Source organism: Gallus gallus, chromosome 14 (genome assembly GCF_016699485.2).
Source record: "Gallus gallus isolate bGalGal1 chromosome 14, bGalGal1.mat.broiler.GRCg7b, whole genome shotgun sequence".
NCBI lineage: Eukaryota > Metazoa > Chordata > Aves > Galliformes > Phasianidae > Gallus > Gallus gallus.
The window spans coordinates 9,942,984-9,966,166 of NC_052545.1; the positions used below are offsets into that span (position 1 = coordinate 9,942,984).

The 23,183-nt window shown below is 42.1% G+C and overlaps 1 protein-coding gene across 6 annotated transcripts in view; it reads left to right on the forward strand.

Moving 5' to 3' along the window:
* The window catches only part of USP7 (ubiquitin specific peptidase 7), a 64,703-nt gene that overhangs the window by 13,204 nt on the left and 28,316 nt on the right, over positions 1 to 23,183 (forward strand). For 5 of the 6 annotated variants that reach the window (XM_046900554.1, XM_046900552.1, NM_204471.3 and 2 more), the window contains 5 exons: positions 10,174 to 10,278; positions 15,289 to 15,487; positions 16,845 to 16,983; positions 20,056 to 20,144; positions 20,862 to 20,970. In XM_046900554.1, coding sequence (XP_046756510.1) covers positions 10,236 to 10,278; positions 15,289 to 15,487; positions 16,845 to 16,983; positions 20,056 to 20,144; positions 20,862 to 20,970 — 579 coding nt within the window. In that variant the 5' untranslated portion in view covers positions 10,174 to 10,235. Of the gene's footprint in view, positions 1 to 255; positions 7,498 to 10,173; positions 10,279 to 15,288; positions 15,488 to 16,844; positions 16,984 to 20,055; positions 20,145 to 20,861; positions 20,971 to 23,183 lie in introns of those variants that run through there. The other variant, XM_040647310.2, reaches the window with a different exon arrangement.

Below are 23,183 nucleotides of genomic sequence, written 5' to 3' on the forward strand. Positions count from 1 at the left end.
ATTTCTTAAGCAAAATCTCTTAATTTGAGTCCTGTCTGCTTCTGAAAGGAGAAATAAATCCTTATAAAAGTGAATAACACACTGCACAAAAAGGTGTGGAGCTTAGGAAGTGCAGGAATTCCCTTCTGGACAGTCTGGGAGAGCTTTCCTTGCATTTATTTCTGTCTTCTCCCCGGTCTGCCTTGCTCTGTCCTGTGTGCACCCCTGCTCCGAGCACAACCTCGGCTTTCAAGTCATGGAAGGTAGACCAGGAAAAGGGGAAGAAATGAGCTGAGGAGCCAGGAATGGGGGAAAAAGTCTACTTTTGCATGCTCCAGGGGTATACTTAAATTACTGACAGCATCTGTGGGATAAAATGTATAGCTGGAAATGTAAATGGCCTGGATAGATCAAAAGCAGAGTGTGACAGGGAAGGGTTTGTTCCAGCTGTGCGTGTAGTCACCTAGTTGTAACTCTGATGATGGCCTGGGCCACAAGCAGTGCCTTATTCGGGAGAAAAATAAAGGGTGGGGAGAAGGCTTCTGGGATTCGTGGCTTTCCTGAGACAAAGGAAGACTCATCCATCAGTGGAATAAGGAATTTGAGATGCTGCTTAATTCGGTGGTGATGTTTATACCAGCTCCTTGCCAGAGGCAAAGCAGGAAGACGGTAATTAATTTTGGAAGTCCTCAAAATTTGCTTCAGATGAGTGGTGCAAGCAATGGAGCAAAAATAGCAGTAGTTAGGAAGATCTGCTAGGGAGAATAGACTATTGAGATTGGGAGTGTATTTGTGGAATTAGGGTGTTTTGCAGAGCAAGAGAAAGATTTAATACAGTGGCTGACATGCAGTAGTCAGCTGCTCTAAAACACATTTTCAAGTCTGGGTTGTTGCCTTTGTCCTCTGAGAATGGAGCCCAGAACACTATTGAAATACAGGCTGAGGATTTGGCCTATCAAACAATAAATAAAATGAAATATGTAGTAAGAAAGCAAATACACAACAAATGCAGAAGCAATGAAGTACAACTTCTATTCAGAATGCGTTTTTGCTCAGAAATAGGCCGGTTGGCATGTCACTGCCACATGTGAGGCCACAAGCTTTTCAAGGAAAGAGGTAACGTTTGTGACCAACCTGGTTTTTTCCTCTCTTGTCAGACAAAGCCAAGCTAAAGCTTGATGATGTGAAGAGCGAACTGCTACTCTTGGTGTGGTGGGAGCGCCTTGCTTGGAGTGCTGCGGCTGCTGGAGTGGAGGGAGCAGTGGGAGGGGGGGTTGGCTTGTTGGGGGGGACATCCAATGCTGCTCTGGGGATAGGAAGTGCTCCTGCCTTGGGGTGGGCTGGAGAGAGAGAGTGTCTTATGGGGAAATAGTTACTTGGGGTGGTGACACATCGGGGCATTGAGAGAGCTGCAGTACACAGGAGCAATGGCATATAAAATAAAACGCATCTGAAGCATCTCTCCATCCTTCATCCATGTGGTTGCACTGCAAAATGAGACTGAAATTAAATTACATAGGTGGGAGGCCCCAGTTTGTGAATGTCTCTCTTAAATTCCTGTTTCTAAAACAGTTGTTTGCATGATTTGCATAAGCTGTGTATTTTTGAGGCTTGCAGCTGCAGATGGTACTGCACGATGCATTTGGTTCGGGAAGCTGTGTCTGTGGTGAAGAATTGTTTTGAGAATGGTTGCTGCTTTACGGGTGTTGCAGTGGTTGGCAGTAGGTATTTTTTATCCTTCTTTCTTTTCCAAGCAGATGGGTTTTTAGATTTAGCTGTTCTGTGCTAATGCAGATGGGGAGGATTCCTCAATAGTTTTTCAGCCTCATTGATTTGGGTGCACTTATACTAAGTTTGGAAAGAGAGGGCCCCAGAACATTGTGCCTGTGATGTATGTATATCGTTTTCTTTAAAATAGAAGGTGTGCTTCCTTTCTGACGGTGTTTGCTTAACTGCTGTGAGGCCTTGGGTCCCGTGGCTGCCTTCTTGGCACCGGGACAATGGGGTGGATGTGTTATAGTTGAGTAGTTAAGCAGCAAAAAGTTTCTGGTCACTTCTTAAGATTTCTTTTGTTTTCATTCAAAAGGAAAAAAAAAAAAAAAAAAAACCTGACCTGAAATTGCCGACCAAAAAGCGATAAAATTGTCAGTGGAGTGTTTAACGGAGAATTATTAAATTCCTGTTCTGCATGCTTTTAAGAATTCCTTTGTAAGTAGTGGAAGCTGATGCCCAGGATTCCTTATGTGTTCTGTATAAAACACCTTTTCAGCTGCAGCTTGTTTGTTTGTTAGAAGAAAGACATTCCTCGTGTAGGCAGGATTAAATAATTAACATAGCTCAGTCCTAATTTTGGTACCTGCTAACATTTGGATGCTTCCCATATAGTAAGTTGCACTTTGTGAGCAGTTGAGAGGAGCTGATCTGCAGAACACTCACAGCAACAGTCTGCTCTTCCTCGGAGCCCAAGGAATTAATTGCCCACGTTAGCACTGCGATGGAAAAAATGGGTTACTGTCAGGAGGGAAAGGGAAAATCAAATTTAAACCTTATGTGCAAGTGAATGCTGGGGAAAGCCCCAACTGCTCTGGGATCTGATGGTGATCCTCGGGTCAGTCCTCTGCTAAGGCCTTTTGAATGTTTTTGGTGATTGCTGGTGTTTGCAGTGTGGAGCAGGCAGAGGCAGATGGATGGGCCTCTGAATTAACGCTGCCTGGGAGTTCAGTGGCTGTGGGTTCTTAGGAACATCCAGATCCCAACACTTGTCCTCCTGCACAGTCATTGGATCGTGGATGTTGTTGTAGGACATGGAACAGTGCAACAAATGGGCTGGGAAATGTAGCTTATTAAATAATAGCTTGAAAAACTCGTGAGAACCGTGTCTTTTGGGAACTTGGAAACTGGTGTGAAAGAGTCTGAAATCTGCGCCTTGGAACAAAGCAGCAGTTCCTTGTCCAGCTCGTCTGAAGGCATCCCTTGTGAGAGAGGAATGGTTCTTGGTTTGCTCTCTGTGGGCGTTAGTTTAAGACAAGTGCATGATTGCTACTGTCACCATTCATGTTCAGTGTAATTAACGTTAACCCAAGTGTGGACTTTTCATAGTAGGAATTACTTAAAATCGTAGTTTCCCATTATGTTTGCTTGCTGCATACACAGGAATATTGCCTCCCCACATCCCAGCAGCTCCTTGTGTGGTCATCTTCCATTCTTTTCTTTGTTTCTGGAAGAGAATGGGAAAGTCACATGCTTTGTAGAAGTTCACCATGCAGCCACGTCAGACTTCTGTGGTCCCACTGTGTACATCCACCCATTTTTCCTCGCATTGCAATGAATAAGGAAGAAGGGGGAAAATAGGACCAGTGCTAGTGGTTCTGTGATGTGAGGGTAGAGGGTGGCCATTAAAAGCACTGCCAAAAGTCACAGGTAGAAATGCTGATGGTGTTGGATCTTAGGTGTGAGGTCTCCTATGTGCAAATGCCACATTTTCTCTAACTCAGACGGATCTGTTATATTTTTTTAACAGACTCTTTAGTAGTAAAGTTCTGTTTAGCCTACTTAAAGTGAGGCTAAAAGTGATACTCCCTCCCAGTACACCAGTGGTGTTGCAGTGTGAAATCTGCATTATTATCAACTGATGTTCTCTGCTGGAAATTGATTTTTGCGTTTAAGCTCTACCACGGGCGGGTGAACTGTGTTTCCAGCTTCAGAAAACGATGTCGATATGAGAACAAAAGAAGATGTATCATGTCCTGCTGCCAGCAGTGTAGCAGAGCTCAGCAGATTTCAGGGCTGAGTTGAGGTGTGAGCAGTGCCATTAGTGTTTGCTGCATGCACGCATTCTCGAACAGCATTTCAGTGTCTTGCTAATAACGTTTTGACGTCATTGTGAGAGTAACCATACAGAGTCATCCTGCCTTCAGAGCTAGCTGAACTAAGGGTAATACAGCATTTTATTCTATTGTTTCAAACGCAAAACTTCTTTGTTGCTGAACTGTATAGCAAGCATTCAGTTGTAGTATTTACTTTGATGGATGTGATCTACAGCTTTCTGAAACACGGAAGTGTGCTCAGCCAAAATGAAACGGATTTGAGTTCTGAAGACTTATGTAGGTTCCCAATTACTCCCAGTGAAGCTGAGTCAGGTGATAAAGCTGCACGCTTCTCTGTGCATGAAGAAAGAGAGCAGCATCAGGAGTGCAATCACTAGTGCCATAATGCACTTATACTCCTATCCAACTAAGCTTGTTCTGTTACTGTTTGTCTCCTTGTAAAGCACAAATAACATGGTCAGAGCACTGCGGTTGTGTCACGCTCAGTGGTGGTTGGCTCCTGCCATTTGACAGCCTATTGCTTTCTCTCTGTTTCCGAGGTTTGGTTTTCTCCCAGTACTTCTTCAGCCTTTCCTGTGATGGTTGCCGAAGAGCTCTGCATTTGTTGTTGCAAGAGACAAGTTGATTGCTCAGTAAAGCAGTAAAACATAAAGAGGGGTGTGATGTTGGAAAGACATGTTGTTTAGGGTGTGTTCGGTAGGCTGGGACCAAACGCCTTGTCTGCAGTGCAGATGTAATCATGCTACCATCTCTGGAATGTGCAGAGACAAGATGTAACGAGTTTGGATGGTTGCTTCTCCGGCCTTGCTCCTCTAGATGCAGTGAAGAGGAGGGTAGCACAAGTCCAGTAGTTGTTGTTATAATGGGTCATGACACTTCTGATGCTTCAGCCTTTCCCTTATCATGGAAGAAAATGATTTGTCTTGTCAACTGTTCTGTTTACTGCTTTGAGTATTACATGGGAACCAGATGCAGTCGTCTTTCCTTTTTCATCTGGGTCTGATAGCTTTCTGGAAGTGTAACCTCAGCCAACAAAGCCCATCAGACTGGGAAAGCAAACAGGGATGGCTCCCAGCAGCCTTTCCCTTGCCCTGCTGGCTGCTGAGGGGCTCATGGCACTGCGGAATGGGTAAACATGGGTCAGGGAATTGGGGGCTGGCATCGTTCAGAGAAATCATAGCACTATGTTGAAGAAAAATGCGTGCTGGTAGTGTTGTCTGCCCCAAGTTATTAAACACTCGGAGTCTATGACAAAAATCTTAAAATGAGAAAGCAGTCTGCAGAAACTGCTTCTGCAGGAGTATAAAGTTGTAAATATGTGGGATAATTATAGGTGTGTTGTTAGTGTCCAAATTGATCTCTGGTTCATGCAGTCTTTCATTTAACACTGCATTATTCATAAAGCACTGAGTTAAGATGCTGAGAGCTGGCAGTAATTTAGTCACTGCTTGTTTTAATAAATTTGGTGTGGAGGGTGACTTCTTAAAAGGCAGCTTTTGGTTCACTGAATAATTGTGCTGATAATACCTTAAATGATTTATACGTGTCTATAAGAAATTAGTCACATTTTTAAGGCTTAAGATGTTGTTCAGTAAATGCCATCAACATGCTCATCTCTTTAAAGGCAGGCAGATAAAGGAGGCGCTGTGGCAGACTGCTTAATTTAGAGAATAGCTTCTGGGTCGGGTGTTTGTTCTCAGCTATCTTTCTGCTCACGAAGTTACATTGTACCTCCCTTTTATCTTCAAGTAAAGATAGCTTTCTTTGTAGGGTGATGTTTCAGATGCTGTTTACCTTGGCATGTACCTCTCATGGATGATGTTTGGTGTTCAGGAGCTGCTTAGGGGAGTAACGTTGGCTTTTCTGGGGTGTAATAGTCCTGTAACTGAAGATGATCGTACCTATTTGGATTCATGAGGTACACTGACACAACATATAAGCACTCATGCCATCTTGTCTTATGTCAAAATGTTCCTTTGACGGGCAGACATAATGACAGGAGTACAGGGCTGCAGCAGTGTAATGATCAATCAGTGTAATATCAGTGTAATAGCTCCGTGCTCCATGTGCTGTAGGCATGGCAGGGCTGAGCCTGCTTCCAGGTAACTTCCCTACCCCAGTGATATTTCTCTTTGATTACTGCCTTGTGTAGCATTGTCTCCTACTGCAGAGGATTTGCAATTCACAGTCAATAGTGCAATAATAATTTACTTCGGACATTTCAGCAGGCAGGAGACTTCTGTATAATTCTTTAAGCCCTCCCTCCTTTGTTTTTTTTTGTTTTTTTTTTTAAAAAACAAGCATTGGCTGCTTGCTCTTCTTTAAAGAGAGTAAAAAAAAAAAAAAAAAAAGTCATTTGTATTTCCTTTCTTCTAAATTTCCTAAGGCAAACTGTGAGAGCACCAATTGCCCTTAAACCTCGTCTCCCTTCTGCAGGCACCTCGCTTCCCATGACTGTGCTGTTCTCTCTTACTCTGCTCGCTTGTCTCTTGCCCTCTGGTACTTCTCCAGGAGCGTTTTCCCCCTTAGGTCTCGGTGTCCTTTGTAGCTTTTTGGGTGAATTAATGAGAAAATAATAGAACAGGAAGGGGAGGAAAAAAAAAAAGGTAAATCACCCACTCTTTTGCTAATATGAGAATTACTTTTTTTTGCTGTAATTTCAAATTTCTGAAAGTCATAGGTAACATCTGTGGCACCAGCATTCTGTACCTTAGCAACAGTCTTCAGGATGTTATGGGTCCTCTTCCCATCCTGAATGGTCAGCTTGTGATCTCCTTCTCTGTATTTAGTCTTTTAAAATGTTTGGGGGGGGGTTATTTGTTTTTGGGTGCTTTTGGAAAGGCAGCAATACTACAAAAATGGGTTGATGCTTCTACAGGTTTTTATTACAGCAACCTAGGTAGGAGTGCCTTGAAAAGGAATTGATAGAACACTATGGCTTAGTTTTTCTCCTGAGTCCCCTTGTGCAGGTAGGAAGTGGTTGTATTCTGGCTGTACATAGGGATTGCAGGACAGCTCCTTTCTCTTATTCTGAAAGGCTGAGTTTTTCCAGAGCAAGCAAATTTGATCACTTTTTTTTTTTTCCATCAGGTGAATAATTTTCAGTTTTTTCTCTTAGAACAATTCTAGTTGCTCGAAGACTGGCTGCTGTTGTTAACTTACTCCGGTCATAGCGCTTGTTTGGCTGTCTCTGTTGTGTGTAACCCCTGCTCCCTGGGAGCTCTGCCTGTTGCTCTGGCTTTCATGCAGTCGGTCCCAGACTCCTGGAAGCCCAAAGGCTTTTTGTGAGCTGCTGTCTAGTTGCATAAAACCCAGTACTGCTGATGAGGCCATTTGCAGGCCGCTTCTGTGGTTTGGGGAATGTTGGCTATGGAGAGTTGTGAAATAATCTGTATTTTAACAACTCCTAGTGCTGGTGCAATTTGACTGCTACAAGACTGATTTTGTTGATTTTTCAGTGAAATTTACATAGTCTGTCTATATATTGTTTTATTTCTATGTATTTTTAGGAAAGATACTGAAAGACCTTGTAGCATCTTCTATGAAATTACAATGGCTTTGGTTCTGGAATGCCCATTTCACAGAGGAGGAGGAGGCTGCTCTGTTAGCTGCCCCTCCCTGAAGGCCGGACCCCAACACCCAGTGTCCAGCCTTCAGCTGCTGCAGGCACCATGGTCACATCATTGCAGAGGTCTGTACAAACTGTAGGGACACCTCACAGTCCTCGGTGCTGGTGATTTCCATCATGAGGCGGTTGTATGTGGTGAGGTGTAAATTCAGTAGCACTGTTGCTTCAGCTCTGTGGTCTGCTTAACCTCAAAAGGAAACAAATATTTTATAACTTGCCAGGGAGTCTGCTTCAGTTTCTCCTCTGTGGCCACCAGGTCCAAAAGCTAATGGGAAACACTGTAGATAATCTTTCAGAATTTGAACACTTGGTATGACGTGAGCCGTGACCAAAACCTGTGCAGCTGTAGCTCAGTGTTAAACTACCGGTGGCCATGGCTTCATTGCTGTGGGAGGGGGCTCCTTCTGCAGCTTCTGTCCATGTGGGACTGCAGACACGTTCACTGCTGAGCTGCACTTTGTATTCAGTGTATTTCAGTACCCATATAACAGGCTTCTTACTTGTTCAAAGGCTACATTATCTGGACAATGTGATACCTTCTCATGAATAGTAGAAAAAATATGATCAACTTTGAGATTCCTTCTTTCTAGATTAGAATGACTGTGAGCAGCACAGCAATGTGACGTGAAGTTGGTCTTATTAAACCAGCTGTATCCATCTGAAGAGCTTTTCGGAGTAAAGGTTTTTCAGATGTTGTACTTCCTTCTCATTACTCAACTGCATGAGTATTTTGGTGTGCTAATGTTGAGGTCACTGTCTGTAACAAAGACATTTTAGTAACATCTGTAAGTTATGGCATCCTATGGTTTGACTGCAGTTGCAGAGAGTTTGGGCTTTTGAATAGCCATGTTGCTCTCAGGCTTCTGTCTGAGCTCTTCAGTGATACTCTGTTAACGAGCTGTGCCTTCTTCTGCTGGACCTTTGTGTGGGCTGCCTGACTTGCTAGCTCCTCACAGTTAATTGTCATCATCAGCATCTTTCAAGTTGTGTGCATCAATTTGTTTGACTTGATTTTACTTCAGCATTCATGATCTTATGGAAAATAAGTGAGAGCTCTTTGTTTTGGTCAAACTTACATCTGAAATGCTTCTTCTCAGATGCTGTCTAACAACCTCCAAACTGCAGAGACTCTTTGAACACCTGGAGCTGTTTGGTTTCTTTGTAGTACAGTGGCATGAGCAGATAGAAAACTGTAACTCTCAAAGTTATTGTCACTGTTCATCATATTCTGCATTCTTTTTTTCTAATGAAATAATACTTAAGTTGTAACTGTTGTGTTTTGGAGAGTTAGAAACCAATTTAAGTGTTCTTTACAAGACAGCATAGCAGTGTTTGGCTGCTGTTACTGCTGCCATGTGTGTTGGGACAGGCAGCAGGGACACGTGCTGTGCTGCGCTTTGTCTTATCACCTCGTAGTATCTCAGATGTGCCTCTGCTGTATCTCCTAACATGATCGCTTTTGCTCTGATTGCTTCTGTTTTCTCCCTGTTCTCTGCTGACTGTGCTTTGGGCAGTGCAGAACAGCGTCTCACAGAAGCCCATCACTTTGTTAAAGCCAGGTTCTAGCTCACGGACATGTAAGTGCTTCCTGCTGTTGGTGAGGGACTGACTGCTCCTCGTCTGTTTGCTCCAACCTGTTCATAGGCATTAAGTTGCCCTGATGGTGACTGGGAACAAAGCAGCCTGTGTCACTGTGCAGTCAGTTGCTGTGCTGCCGCAGGCTGTGTGCTGTGTGCCCTGCGAGTTGCCCAGGGCTCTGCCCCTTGTCTCTCTGACCTTCTGTGTTGTTAAAAGAGAAAAAGAAAGAAAGGCGAGCTGTGGGGATAAACGTGGTGATCTTTTTTGTTCCTTCCTGCTCTTGAGTTGCAGCAGTTTAAGCCTTTCCCTCCCCAGTTAGTTCTGGCATAATTAGTGTTTTCTTGCATCCTGGGCTTCTGAAGCAGGCTGCGGAAGCGCCTTACCGGGCGGCAGGGCTGGCCGCTGTCCGAGGTGCTGCCGCCGCAGGACCCGCAGTCAGCAGCCCAGCACGGCTTGTGCCGCGTGCCCGCAGTGCCTGTTGGATTAACCGGGAAGATGCTGGGCTCATCAAAGCGATGCACCTTAATAATACTCAGTTTTAGTTCATGGCGTTGTTTCGTACTTCAAGTTTTAGTGGCATTTTAATTATGCTGTAGGCAGTTGTAGCAGAACTTAGTGTCAGTAGTGACTGAAAACTGGGGAACCTTACTGCTGAGCTGTTCCCAAGATGGTAAAGGACTTTCTTTGCAATTTTTTTCCAAGTGAGATTTAAAAGTGCGCATTTACTTTTGGTTAAATACTTTGCTTTTCCTTTTAAAAGCAGTGAAACAGAAGAAGTCATAAAGCAGGTTGTTGATTTACCAGTGTGTTACTAGAAATGTATCAGTAAGGGTCGGACAGCAGGACAAAGTCATTTAAGAGGTCATTTTTACTTTGAGACTTGGTTATGAGGTACTGAGTGTAAGGCCATTGGAAGCTTAAGACTGTTTGCATTCTCTGTTAATATAGGCTTTTTATCAAGTCGTTGGTGTTCATTGGTTTGCAGAGTTCTACAGTTGCACATCCACTAGTACAATAGTTGTGCTGCTGCCTTGGTGGATGCTGTTCAGCAGGACAAAGTGTGCCTTTGTATCTTCGAAAAGTTGTCTGTCTCATAAGCATTACCTGAGATAGAAATGTCAATACAGTTGAGTAATTTTTCTTTTTCTTTTTCTGTGCTAGCTGGAGATGCAGATGATCCTCCAAGAATTACTCAAAACCCTGTCATTAATGGGAATGTAGCAATGGCTGATGGACACAACAACACTGAAGAAGACATGGAAGATGGTAAGGAAATACAGATGGAAACATATTGCTTGCTGACTTCGTTATTTTTATGACTTTGAGAACAAAATGGCCTATGTCTTATCTGTCCTTTGAACTGCGTCTCATTAAAAAAATCAAAGCCTCAGTAGTTAACTCTTTGTTCTCTGTGTAGCTTTTCACATAGCTATCCAGTAGCATCAGGGACCTGACAGGTTGTTTGTTTATTTTCTCTTTTAAGTATTCCTTTAAACATTGCTGAAAGTTATGCTGTTCATTGTTAAATTCTCTGATGCATCCATTTATACATACTGCAGCTGGTGCATTATCAAATAGTGATGTATGTTGGTTACACAATTCCTTCAGAACAGTTAGAGAGTCCTTATCTGTTCTGCTCTGTTACTTGGCAGCTCTGATCAATTTTTCTTCGTATAGTAAGTCACTGTAACTATTCCTGTGACAAATATATTCCACCCTTGCACCTGTGAGTCCAAGGGAAATCGTGTCTACTGATGTCCCCTTGAATGAGAGGGAAATATGATTGAGGTTTTGAAATATTTTTGTTGACCTGTTAAATGAAAGTCTACATGTAGTTTGGTTTTTTTTTTTTTGTTACAGAAAATCAAATAATTTTAAAGTAAATTGGCATAGATAATCTGTCGTTCACTTAAGTTTGTTGTTATATTCAGTGAAGGAAGTGCCCAATTGTATTTCTTTTCTGAAGAGAGGAGGTGAGAGAGAAACTGCCTTTATTTTGAGGAACTAAATAAAATGAAATTGAAAGAAGGGAGGCAACGTGAGTGGGATTTCTTCCCCTCTGATTCTTTGTCTTGTGCTGTCTTGTGAAGAAATCTGAAGTGCTTGAAGATTCACTTTAGTTTGTGGAAAATGTTCAATAGTTTAGTTTGAGAAAAGTCACAATTTGAGTTTAAAGGGCAAAAAAGCCCTTCCTTTCATGTATTCAAGGAATCTAATGTTAGAATACTGATAGAAAATGGTAATATTCTGTGAAGAGAGTATGGTTTAAATTCAGGACATGCTGTAACATCGGCAAAGATAAAGTTTCCTAAGATCAGATTATTGCAAGAGAGTAAAAACTGGGTCTGTTCAGCCTATGATTTTTGTTACTGATCTCATTCAAGTGGCTTTAATTCACACTAATTAATTGAGACTGAAACAGGAATTTTTGTTTTGATCTAGACCAAGTTGCCTGTTATAAAAGATCTTGTGTCTTTTATTTTTATGGTGATATTAATTATTGTCTGCTTGTACTTTCGTTGTGGTCAGGAATGTTGGTGCACTGTGCTGTTGGACAACTTTCAGGGGTAGAATATGATTGTTAAGCAATACTCTGGTAGTTCCTCATTTCCATATTTGATTAAGGAGTGTCTGGATACATCTTGGTGCTATGATACTTCTTCATATGCACAGATAGAAAGTGGTGTTATTGCAAAAACGTTCCTGAAGACTTGCATCACATAAGTGCATGAAGCTGTTTCCAGGCCTTGTAAATCAGATGGGGTGTTTGTTATTGCGTTATTTACACATCAGTGCAGCTGCTGGCTCACTGTTAGTTCATTTGCTATCCTGATCTGCAGCACAGAGTACATGTATGATGGCAGCTAGGATGTTCACAGGACAGGGGAGAAAGCAGGAAGACACCGGCCTCTGTTAGCATCCTCTGTGTTCCTCTGCTGTTATTCGTAACAAGTGAGAACAAGCTGAGCTGAAAGAGAATGCAAGAGTAGAATTCGAATACTTCAGTAAGAAAACAAACATGAGTTTTAACAGTTTCTGTGGAAGAGGTAGAAAGTAGGATAAAATGTTGGTGCTTTCTTCCTGCCGGATCATAGAAACCAACTGTTTGAATTCAGGATGTTTTTGAGATGTTTTTGTTTTCTCTGCTTAGCATGAGAAGAAACAACTGAGATGGGGGAAAAAGTGCAGCTCTCATCCCATTGGCCTGGCAGCTCACGTGGGCATTGAATAACACAGCATAGGACTGCAGTGCACCACTGGCGCGACCTGAGATGGGGCTGTGTTCTTCAGGGGCTTTGGCTGTGAGGTGGTGTTGGTCTGTGATGGGCTGGCAATTTAAAAGAACCGGCAGAGGGGAACGTGCTGTGATATGTGCAGAAAAGGGCTCAATGAACTGAAATTAGTGAAATGAAATAGTAGTTTTGCAAATATAATTAAAAATAATAAAAACAAGGCTCTGATCAGCTAGGCTTCATGTGTGCACCAGTATTCCAAGCAGCACCTACCATAAATTCCCTCTAAAGTTAAAGGTCAAACAGAAGGTCCTTAACAAAGCCAACTCACTGCTTTGCAGTTTCCCACTGCTGCCTTGTTTCCATTAAGAATTAGTGGCTAGGAGGGCTTCAGCAGTGCCAGTGTTAGCCACGTGCTAGTGTTGCATATGCTGTTTTTGGATCACTTTAAAAATATCCGTAGAATATTCAGCTGGTTTTGCTATTAATAGTTCAGGATCAAAATACTTTAATAACTTTAGTGTACTTTAAAGTTAGCAACATGTACTAAGGGAAAAAAGAAATCTGATTTTCTCAAAGTTATAGACACATAAATATGTACTTCATTTTTAAGATGGATCATGTGCTGTATTTGGATCTGTAATTTGGAGAGTCTTTGTGTCACAGTGTTAAGTATGACATCAGTGTCATCAGTGACAAAATCTTCTCCATCTAGCAGATACGATCCATAGCATGTAACTTCAGCAGGCAGGGTTAGCTGGATCTGCTCTTCCAGCCTTGTGTTTAACACTCTGTGTGGCAGTGATTTATGGAAGCCTTCCTTGCCAGTCACTGCAGAATTACCCTGCTGCCAATTGCAGCCTTGTATTAGAAGTTGTCAGATATGATGGCAAAGGAAGGTTTTACTTGTTTATATGCTTGGAGTATTCATGAGACTTAGTATTTAAACTTTGTTTTATTTAAATACAGTTCTTGTTTTAATCTATTGCACTTGTTTAAAGCATGGGCTTTCTGGAAGGAAGGGAAGGTTGTTATTTCTAGGGACTGTGTTTGTATTTTTAGAGAAACTTCTACTTCAGGGCTGACCTTTGCTGCGAGGCTGCATTTTTGTGAAATAGTTTCTAGTGATAACTGAAGTTCTGTACTGAGAAGGGCCGTTCCCTGGTGAGGTCTCATACACAGGCTTTCCTGAAAAGAAGGCAGCAAGTACAGGCCAGCTTGTTCAGAAGCATCTGCAGATGCTGCCTGAGCTGGTAGTGGGGCTGCACCCTTTTGCTGTTATGCTCTGAATGCTGCATTAAAGGAGGCAGAGAACAAACTTGGTCTTCTCGTTTTTGGATGCTTAAACTAAGCCCTGAAGTACTGGGCTGTGAACAGGAAAGTGTTTTCCAACTGTTTTGAGATACATGTGATATAAGACAGAGTTAAATCTGTAACTGGTAAGGATTGTCTTTGTCTGCAAGGAAGCTTGAAAGTGTGGTGCTCCTTTGCTCATAGAAATGCAGCTGCCTTGGTTCTGTCAACAAGCAGTGGGTAGCTGAGGTGGGTGGGAAGCGAACGATGAGTAGGTGAGAAACTGCTGGTGTAGCTGCACTTGCAGTGGGGGAACAGGAGAAAATAAACCTCAGCAATGGGAAAGGTCAAGGGAAGCTGGCACAGAGCATTATGACAGTTATTACAGCTGTGGAAGAGATCAAGCAGAGGGGTTGGCTAGCTTCTGTTGTAGTAGTTGCTTTTCAGAGCTGATTAGGAAAGCTTATGTCTGTCCTGCCCTACACAAATATGGCCAACTGTGTTGCCAAAGTGAAAACCAGCAGCAGGATGACTGCTTGAAAAGAAAACTGCTTTCAGGAGCAAAGAGGGAAATCTGTCAAAGCTCCTGTGCGGTTGTGGACAAAAGTTCTAGTTTGCTGTGTGGAGTAATCTACAATCTTTCCTCTGTTGCATGTTGTAATTAAAATAATTTGGTTTCTTAAATAAGGTAGCAACCAAGACTTGCCTGGTTTAAAACAAAATAATAATTCATCATGGTCTTTGGGCCACGCAAAGCATACAGTGAAAGACTGCTCTGCATGTACAGAAATGCAGCACTTGCTGTATGCACCTTGCTGCATCACTTCATGACCCAGCTCCTGCCTTGTCCCCGCACCCCAGAGCTCTTGTGTTCAGCATCACAGCACATGACGTGCTCAGGGCTGTGTGCCCTGACCTTGGACCTCCCAGTGCCCAGGAGCAAACCTGGCTGTGCTGTGTGGGTCTTTAGATGGAGCCATGAAGGGAGGGAAAAAAAAAAGAAAAAAGGCAGGAGTGTGTTGGGCGCCCTCTGTTATATCTTCCTTGTCCCGTGCCATTGTTCAGATGAGCTGTGAGTTCTTTATTTCTATATACAACGTGAGGTGTATTGCGGGAACAAGTGCCTGGACTTGTGCCTTCCTGAAGCTGTAGCAGCTTCCAGCACACTGTTACAGCTCCATATAGCAGCAGTGGAGCAGACTGTGGTATACAAGGAACTGAGGATGTGGAAAGAATACAAGATTAGTTTCAGTGTGTCAAAATAAGCAGTGTTAAAGACTGGCTCATTTAACTTTGTTTTAGACCACTAAAAATCTCTAAAGCTTTTGTATACAGGAGTGCAGGATCCTACTCTTAATAATTCTTCAGCTGTCTGATAGAAGATTAAAAGGAGGTTGATTTGTTCTGAAGAGACACTTATGCAAGCAGAAAACAGTAACTAGGTGGTGACTTGGTATGAAGAGTCAGTTGGACAGACTGTGAAAACCCTTAAATCATTAAGAAGGAATTGTCCAAAAGCAGTGTATTCCAGTGCTCTGTCATCCTGACTACTATTACAGTGTGTTCTTCAAAACAAAAAAGAATTGAAACTTCAGTTGTGTGGGAGGCAAATGACACTGTCGATTTCGTTTTGTTTTGGTTGCTTCCAGCACCTCTCTATATCAAACACACTGATATTGCAGGAATTGTTTTGGAGAGCAATATATCAGATTTGTCAAATGCTCTCTGCATGTACATATATATTTTACAGATACAAGTTGGCGGTCAGAGGCTACCTTTCAGTTCACAGTCGAACGCTTCAACAGATTGAGTGAGTCAGTTCTCAGCCCTCCCTGCTTTGTACGGAATTTGCCATGGAAGATCATGGTCATGCCACGACTCTACCCGGACAGACCTCACCAAAAAAGCGTAGGATTCTTCCTCCAGTGCAATGCAGAATCTGATTCCACGTAAGATCCCTTTAATTATTATTGAAGTCTTCATTTGATACTATTTGAACTGTATTGTAAAAAGCGTAGGCATCTGAAAACACTTACTTTATCCAACTTTCTTTGAGAGGAAAGAATTCTTGCAAGGTGTTTAGTCCTCTTTTCATCCTGACCCTTCGAAATCTTAAAATATTGAGTAATTCTGTCTTTCAGCAAGATTGTTATAGAATTTAGGTATGTTGCAGTTTGAGTACTGAAGGGAGGTCTTTGACAGTTCTGTTAGCATGTGAGAAGTTCTGGGTTCATTTCAAGCAGAAGAGCTACTGGAGCTTTAACAGCCCTGCTGAGCCGTAGATCCCACCTTGTGAGGAGCCAGGAGCAGGTCATTTTCTGCAGCTGAGGCAGGGAACTGTCTTGATACAGTCCTTGAACTGAGTTAATTGCTCAAGAGCCGTAATAAGGACTCAGACGTGTGCTCAGATTCCTGTATGCAAAACAAATTTGACCACATTTGACCCTTGGTAAATAATGGAATAAATTGAAAAGATAAATGCAAATTTCTGGAGAATTACTGCGCTTTATCCAATTAAAGAGCAGGTGCCTCACAGGTATCCCTTCCAGTATGGTAGCTTCATTCTTGACTGTTTGCAATTCACTCTGAATAACAGTTGTTCTTTCCTGTCATTTTTGTAACCTAAAATGTGAATGCTCAGTGCAAAATGTAAGAAAGAAAGATGTGTCACCAGCTCCTGTGAGAAGTGGTTCACACATAGTAGTCACAGAAAAAGTATAATGTGATCTTCAGAAGTATTGAACAAGATGCTAAGAAAGTAGTAATGCTTCTGTATGAGACTTTAACAAGGCTGTGTCTGAACTGATGTTCATTCTGGTTGTTCTACATGAGTATCACGGATTTGAGCAGGGTCATAAATGCTGCTGAGAAAATCTGGGGAATTGGGAAATTAATCTGATGGGAGGGAAGGCAGAAGAACTTCCTCCTTTCCTTAGTTAGGGACTGAGTTATCTCAATCTGGAGACACCAAGACCCCTTTCGGCTGGCATGCACGTTGGCACCAAAGTAGATTAGAAGTAGAACCTTAAAGCGCTGTTACCTGTGATTCACCAACAGTCCTTTCTTAATAACGCTGCCCAAGGAGAACCTCTGTTCCAGCTGAATTCAGATTCATAATGTGGCTTCAGAAGGCCTCAGTGATTCATACCCTCAAATGATTAATCAAACCTTAACATCAAATAATAGAAAATAAAAGAAAAACCTGTGTGTAAAAGTAAGGTATCAGAAAACCATATTAAGGGTGTATTTAGTGACTACAAAAAGCTGCTATTTGAATGATTTCACGTGCTTCTTCTGTATTTGTAGGTCATGGTCTTGTCATGCACAAGCAGTTCTCAAGATAATAAACTACAAAGATGATGAAAAATCATTCAGTCGTCGTATTAGTCACTTGTTCTTTCATAAGGAAAATGACTGGGGCTTTTCCAACTTTATGGCCTGGAGTGTAAGTAATTGGACTTCTATTAATCTGTTACTGGATGGGAACGGTTTTGAACTGACCCTTCTGGAGCCTGAAATACCTGTATTTTAAGCTGCCTTTTTTGTTATTGCTGAAGATTTATTTTCAGTTTCCTGTGAATTCTTGTCCTTATTGTAGATTGATTTTATTTTGACTTAAATATTCCACTTGATCAAGTGGGGCCTGTTGATTAAACCTTCCTTCTCCAGCCTCAGGAGGTGTTGCAATTGCAGGCTTTGGTTTGTCTAGAGGACTTGGATCACCTGGACATCTGCTGGAAAAGTACCACAGTGAGCTGTAGGCAATCCAGGAGGCTCCTGGAGTGCACTGAGGGTAACTTCTTGAGCCAATTTATAGACAGTCCCACAGAGGGAATGCAATACTGGACCTGTTGCTCGTCAGTGTGAGTGAATTGTTTTGGTGACATGAGGGATGGAGGCTGCCTGGGCTGTAGTGTAGACCATGCAATGGTGGAGCTCACGCTCTGAGGGGTATGGGTCAGACAGTACTAAATTTTAGGAAAGCCAACTTCCATCTCTTCAGGGAGTTAGTTAACAAAAGCCCCTGGGAAACTGTCCTCAAGGATGAAGGAGCAGAGCTGGAGGATCTTTAAGGAAGCTTTCCTTAGTATACAAGAGCTTTCCATCCCCAGGTGAAGGATGTCAGAAAAGGTAGGCAAGAGGTGGGCGTGGCTGAACGGGAACCTTTTGGTCAAACTGGAGAGCAAGAGGGGAAAATGCGTAGGCAAAGAAGCAGGGGTAGGTTCCCTTGGAATAGTGTAGGGATGCTGCTAGACTGTACAGGGATGGGGTCAGGCATGCCAAAGCCCAGCTGGAACTGGATTTGGCAAGGAGTGCAAAGAACAAGAAAGACTTCTACAAATATATCAACCAGAACAGGAAAATCCAAGAAGGTATGTTCTCCCTAGTGAAGCAGTATAGACAGGTTGGTAACAGCAGACAAGGAGAAGGCTGAGGTACTCAACAACTTATTTGCCTCAGTTTACCTCTCTTCACAAACCCCTCAAGCGAATTGGTTGGAAGGTGGGGATTAGTGGAGCACTGTACTTCCCACTGTAAACATAGATCAGATTTGAAACCACCAAAGGAACCTGAGCTTTCCTAAATCTCTGGTCTCAGTGACATGCATCTGCCAATCTGCTCTTAGTGATATTTGAAAAGTCATGGCAGTCAAGTGAAGTCACTGGTTAGTCTTGCATGGCCTCACCTCTGTACCAGGGAAGATCATGGAACAGACCCTCCTAGGGGCTATATGCTAAGGCACACAGAAGAGAGATAATATGAGACAACCAGCGTGGTTTCACCAAGAGCAAGCCCTACCTGACCAACCTAGTGGCCTTCTCTGATGGTGCAGCTGCACCAACGGACATGGAAAGAGCCACCAAATATCCTCTGTCTTCAGTAAGGCTTTTGGCACTGTCCCCTGCAACGTCGTCCTCCTCCCATTGGAAAGATATGGATTTGATGGATGGACTGTTTGATGGACATGGAACTGGTTGCAAGATTGCACTCAGAGAGTGACAGTTGAAGTCTCAATGTCTGGATGGAGTTCAGTGACAAGTGGTGTCCCTTGGAGTCAGTACTGGGACCGATGCTTTTCAGTATCTTTCAGTGATGTCAACAGTGGGATTGAGTGTACGCTCAGCAAGTTGAGGGATGACACCAAGCTGTGTGGTGCAGTTGACACACCCAAGGGACAGTATGCCATCCAGAGAGACCTAGACAGGCTTGAGCAGTGCATATAAGAGAGAACCTTGTGTGATGCAACTAAGTCAAGTGCAAGGTCTTGCACCTGGATTACGGCAACCTCCATTATCAATATGAGCTGGGGGGACAAAAGGATGAGCATGGCCCTGCCAAACAGGGCTTGTGGTTGCTGTGGATGGCAAGGTGGATGTGAGATACCACTGTGCCCTCGCAGCCCATAATGCCAACTGTATCCTGGGCTCTATCAAAAGAACGATGGCCAGCAAATAGACTGAAAACTGGTGAGACCTCGCCTGGGGTACGATGTCCAGATGTGAATTACGGAAGACACATGGACCTGTTGAGGCACATCCAGAGGAGAGCCACAGAAATGATCCAAGGGATGGAGCACCTATGAGGACAGGCTGAGAGTGCTGTGGCTGTTCAGCCTGGGGAAAGATCTAAGGAGACCTGAGAGCAGCCTTTCAGTGTCTAAAGTGGGGCTATGAGAAAGAAGGGGACAGGCTCTTTAGCAGGGTCTGTTGTGATAGGACAAGTGGAAATGGTTTCAAACTAAAAGAGGGGAAATTTTGACTGAACATAAGGAAGATCAATCCTTTACAATCAGTGTGGTGAAGCACTGGAACAAGTTGCTGAGAGAGGTGATAGATGCCCTGTCCTTGGAGACATTCAAGGTCAGGATAGACCAGGCTTTGAGCTGCCTGATTAAATTGTTTGGGGGGGGGGGGGGGGGGGGTGCATGGGGGTTGGACAAGATGACCTTTAAAGGTCCCTTCCAACTCAAACATTTCTGAGTATCTGAATGACTGTCACTTGGTGAAAACAAAAGAAAACAAGTAATGTCATTCTGGAGTAACATAGACTTTCTTGCATTTCCATGTGTTCTTCAAATACATGTGCATACACTTCAATGGACAAAAATACTACAAAAGCTTATCTTGAGATAGCTTTTTAAGCATTTTCGAAGGTTAGTCCTCTAATCTTTCATCTGGCTGGAGCAGTGTTCTTCAATGGAAGCTCAGCGTTTGATTACTGACTCTTTATCATCCACAGGAAATTGAAATAGTACTGCAGAACCTTAAAAAGCAGGAGTAGGTTTCCTGTATTGAGACATTAAAAAATGATCCAACTGTATTAAGCTGAAAAACAGCTTTTCTGCTGGCCTTCAGTCTGCACCCTCCCCCCCCACCCCCAGCTTTGGTTTATTATTTCAGATAGGTCAGGCTTGGAAATGAAGTGATGTCTAACTGGTTGCTTCAGTGCAGTGTTGTAAGTTGTAAATACAGAAGTTTTGCAGTTTTCATGTTCCTGTGTCATTTGTCTTCTGCAGGAAGTTACTGATCCTGAAAAGGGCTTTATAGAAGAGGACAAGGTTACTTTTGAAGTCTATGTTCAGGCAGATGCTCCCCATGGAGTGGCGTAAGTACCTTTGCTCCAAAATAATTCTTGATTCTACTGTTTTTACATTACTTAAAATTGTTCAGGTATTTTGTTAATAGTAGTTGTAGCTTGTTAGACATTCTCATTTAGTCACCTTTAATTGATGAATTTTCCCGGTGAATACTTTTTGTTAATCATACAGAGATTTGTCTCAAGGTTAAATTTTAGTATGCGTTATTCAGCACAATGTTTGTGGAACTTTTACTTTTGTACAATTGGTTTGTGATTTAATAGCTCTGCAAATCTAGCCTCAGTGTTTCTGATCTTGCAAGTGAAACTCTTATCAGATGTAATCAGGTGACTCTGCTGTCTAGCTTGTCTGGGTTTACAGCTGTTTAAAACCTCCCTGTCTGAGTCACTCTGCCTCACGTCGCTTCTAAAGAAATTGGTTCTGCTGAAATGTAGACTTGCCCTTAAATGTATAGCTCTGGGTTCCAGCACACTTTCATAATAAATACTTTGTCTGCTATATGGAATGTATTTTAAAAGGAAATTTATCAAAATCGCAAAACATGTAATTCCAAAGATGAGCACTACCTGTTAACAGTGTTTTTAGTCTGTTGTTTTGGTGTTAAGTAATAGAGAAAAGTAGGCGTTATCTACAGCACCGGTACCTTAGAACAAATAGTCTTTATTACACTTAGTACACTTCTGTCTTGATTTCAACCTTGATTGATTGATGTTAATCTTTTCTAGGTGGGATTCAAAGAAGCACACAGGATATGTTGGCTTAAAGAACCAGGGAGCAACTTGTTACATGAACAGTTTGTTACAGACTTTATTTTTCACAAATCAACTACGAAAGGTAATTAGTATGTGGGGAAAAAGAAATGAGATTGCTGTGTATGGAAGTGCTTGAAAACAGACCTGTCTGTCTCTTTTGCCTCCTTCATTCTCCTACAGAAGTTGTCATTTACGTGGTCATGCACATCATACTTGAGGAAAAGGAAAGGAAGCTTCCTTTTCTAGTTTGATGAGCACAGGCTTTTGGTTTTGTGAAAGTAGATAGGATACCTGGTGAAACGCCTCTATTAAGGGATGCTTTTTTAGCAGCACTAAGCATAAAATGTCCATTAATTGTAGTGGGAAAGGAAAAAAGGTCTGGTTCAACTTCTCACAGATGTGTTCCTTAAATGAAAATGGAAAAATCAGCTGTGACTTCTCAACCCATGAACATAATAAAAAATAAGTATGACCATTTGTTTTGGTTTTTAATTTGTTATGTGGTTGAATTATCTGATGTTGTGGCTGGTGTATTTGTAGTAATGAAAATATCATAACTTCAGTAGTTTAAACAACTTTTATACTTGCTTCATTCATGTGCTTTTTATTTACTACAGATGGTGCTTTTGTGGTGGAAAGAATAGAATTTTGAATGTGGGCTTAATATCAGTGCAAAACAGGATGGAAGACAGTAGATCACATGTAAACTTAAAATAGTGCAGTAGCCTTAATGGATTAAAAACATAGGTGGTGACTTCATATTGGAGTGTGGCTAGCTGGAAAATGGGAAAATATGTATATGGGAGGTTATAAGTGCACATTGGCACCGTTTATGTTGGGGTCTCCTGTTGATCCTGCCTACTTCATGTATCTGCTGTTATTGGTGATTAGCATTCTGTAGTTTAAAAAAGTTTTCAGCTTCAAGGATTTTTGAAGACACTTTTGTCATTCTTAATTCTTGATCTGTTGTCTTTGCTTTTTGTCGTCTTCAACTTCTCCCTGAATTTTTAATGCTGGTGCTCTTGCCATTTGTGCTTAATTGTATCTCTCTCAGTGATAGTTGAGTATTCTGACTCCTGCTTTCTCTTGTGTGTACAAGGTTGTTCCATTAAGCTTTCTTTTCTCCAAAACTTTCCTTTTATTATATCATTTTCCACTGTCTTATTATTTGTATCACAGTGACCTGCAAGTGTTCCTGTTGAGATTTTTCTTTAGCAATATGCTGTTTACTCTGAAGTGTTGGAAAAAATAGCATGTTGAGCTCCAGTAGCCTGTAACTGAGATCTTAGCAGTGCCACACACAGGAAAAAAATACTTGATTTGCTTTGCATGGTGCTTCTGTTCCTTCTTAGCAAGAGGTGTAGCTTTCACATTCAGTTAATCATTTGTTTTAATGCCTGGTTTTTGCTCAGTGCTGATAATGTTTGTGACTTCTATGTTTTTGGACAAGTTCACATTGCTCTTGAAAGAAAGATGTGTTTCTATAATAGCTACATCTAATCCAATTGAGTAGTTCCTTTCAAGAATGTCTGGTAGTCAGTAAATCAATATGTACCATGACGTAATCTTCTGTGAAGAAGAAATTCTTTTTGTGATACGGATTTGTTTCAACTGAACTGATCTTTTCAGGCATCCTCCCTCACTCCTTCCCCAGACCCAAAATACATACCAGCTCTTAGGGATCGTTAATATCTGGATACTGACCAAAGGAGAAAGCTTAATTTACTAGCCAGGAACTGCAGCTTCCTTTTGGAAATGGTACTGGATTCTCTGCTTATTCTCCAGGTGTAAATAGAACAGTGAGCAGTGGTTTTTTGTAGACAGTTTTAGTACTCACTTGTTATTAGTAGAGGTGGGAAGAATCAGTCGCTGACTGGTCTGAAGAGAGTGAATCTCTACAACGTGTTCATTTCTGCTTGGAACCAGTTTGTTCCTTTTAAAGCAGTTACCACCAATTCCATTACTTCTGTTAATCCTCTCTACTTAGCAATGAAAATTTTATTTCTCCTGTTATTTGGAGCTTTGTTAACAGAGGAGTTGATGTCAGGAATAGAGCTGGGAAAGCACACCCAATAGCAAGGGGAAGCATACGCCCATGGGAAGTCAAACCTCTGAAGCGTGGGAGAGGATTAATATAGAGATCTGTTCTGTGCTTTGTTTCCAAACAGCAGGTGGAGGGTTCTCAGGTACCTGAAATGACACATCTCTTCATTAGCAACTAGGTGGCTTTGGTGCTAGAGAGTAAAGCAAAGGAACTTGCTCTTCCGAGCATATATTTGTGATTGGAAATGAATG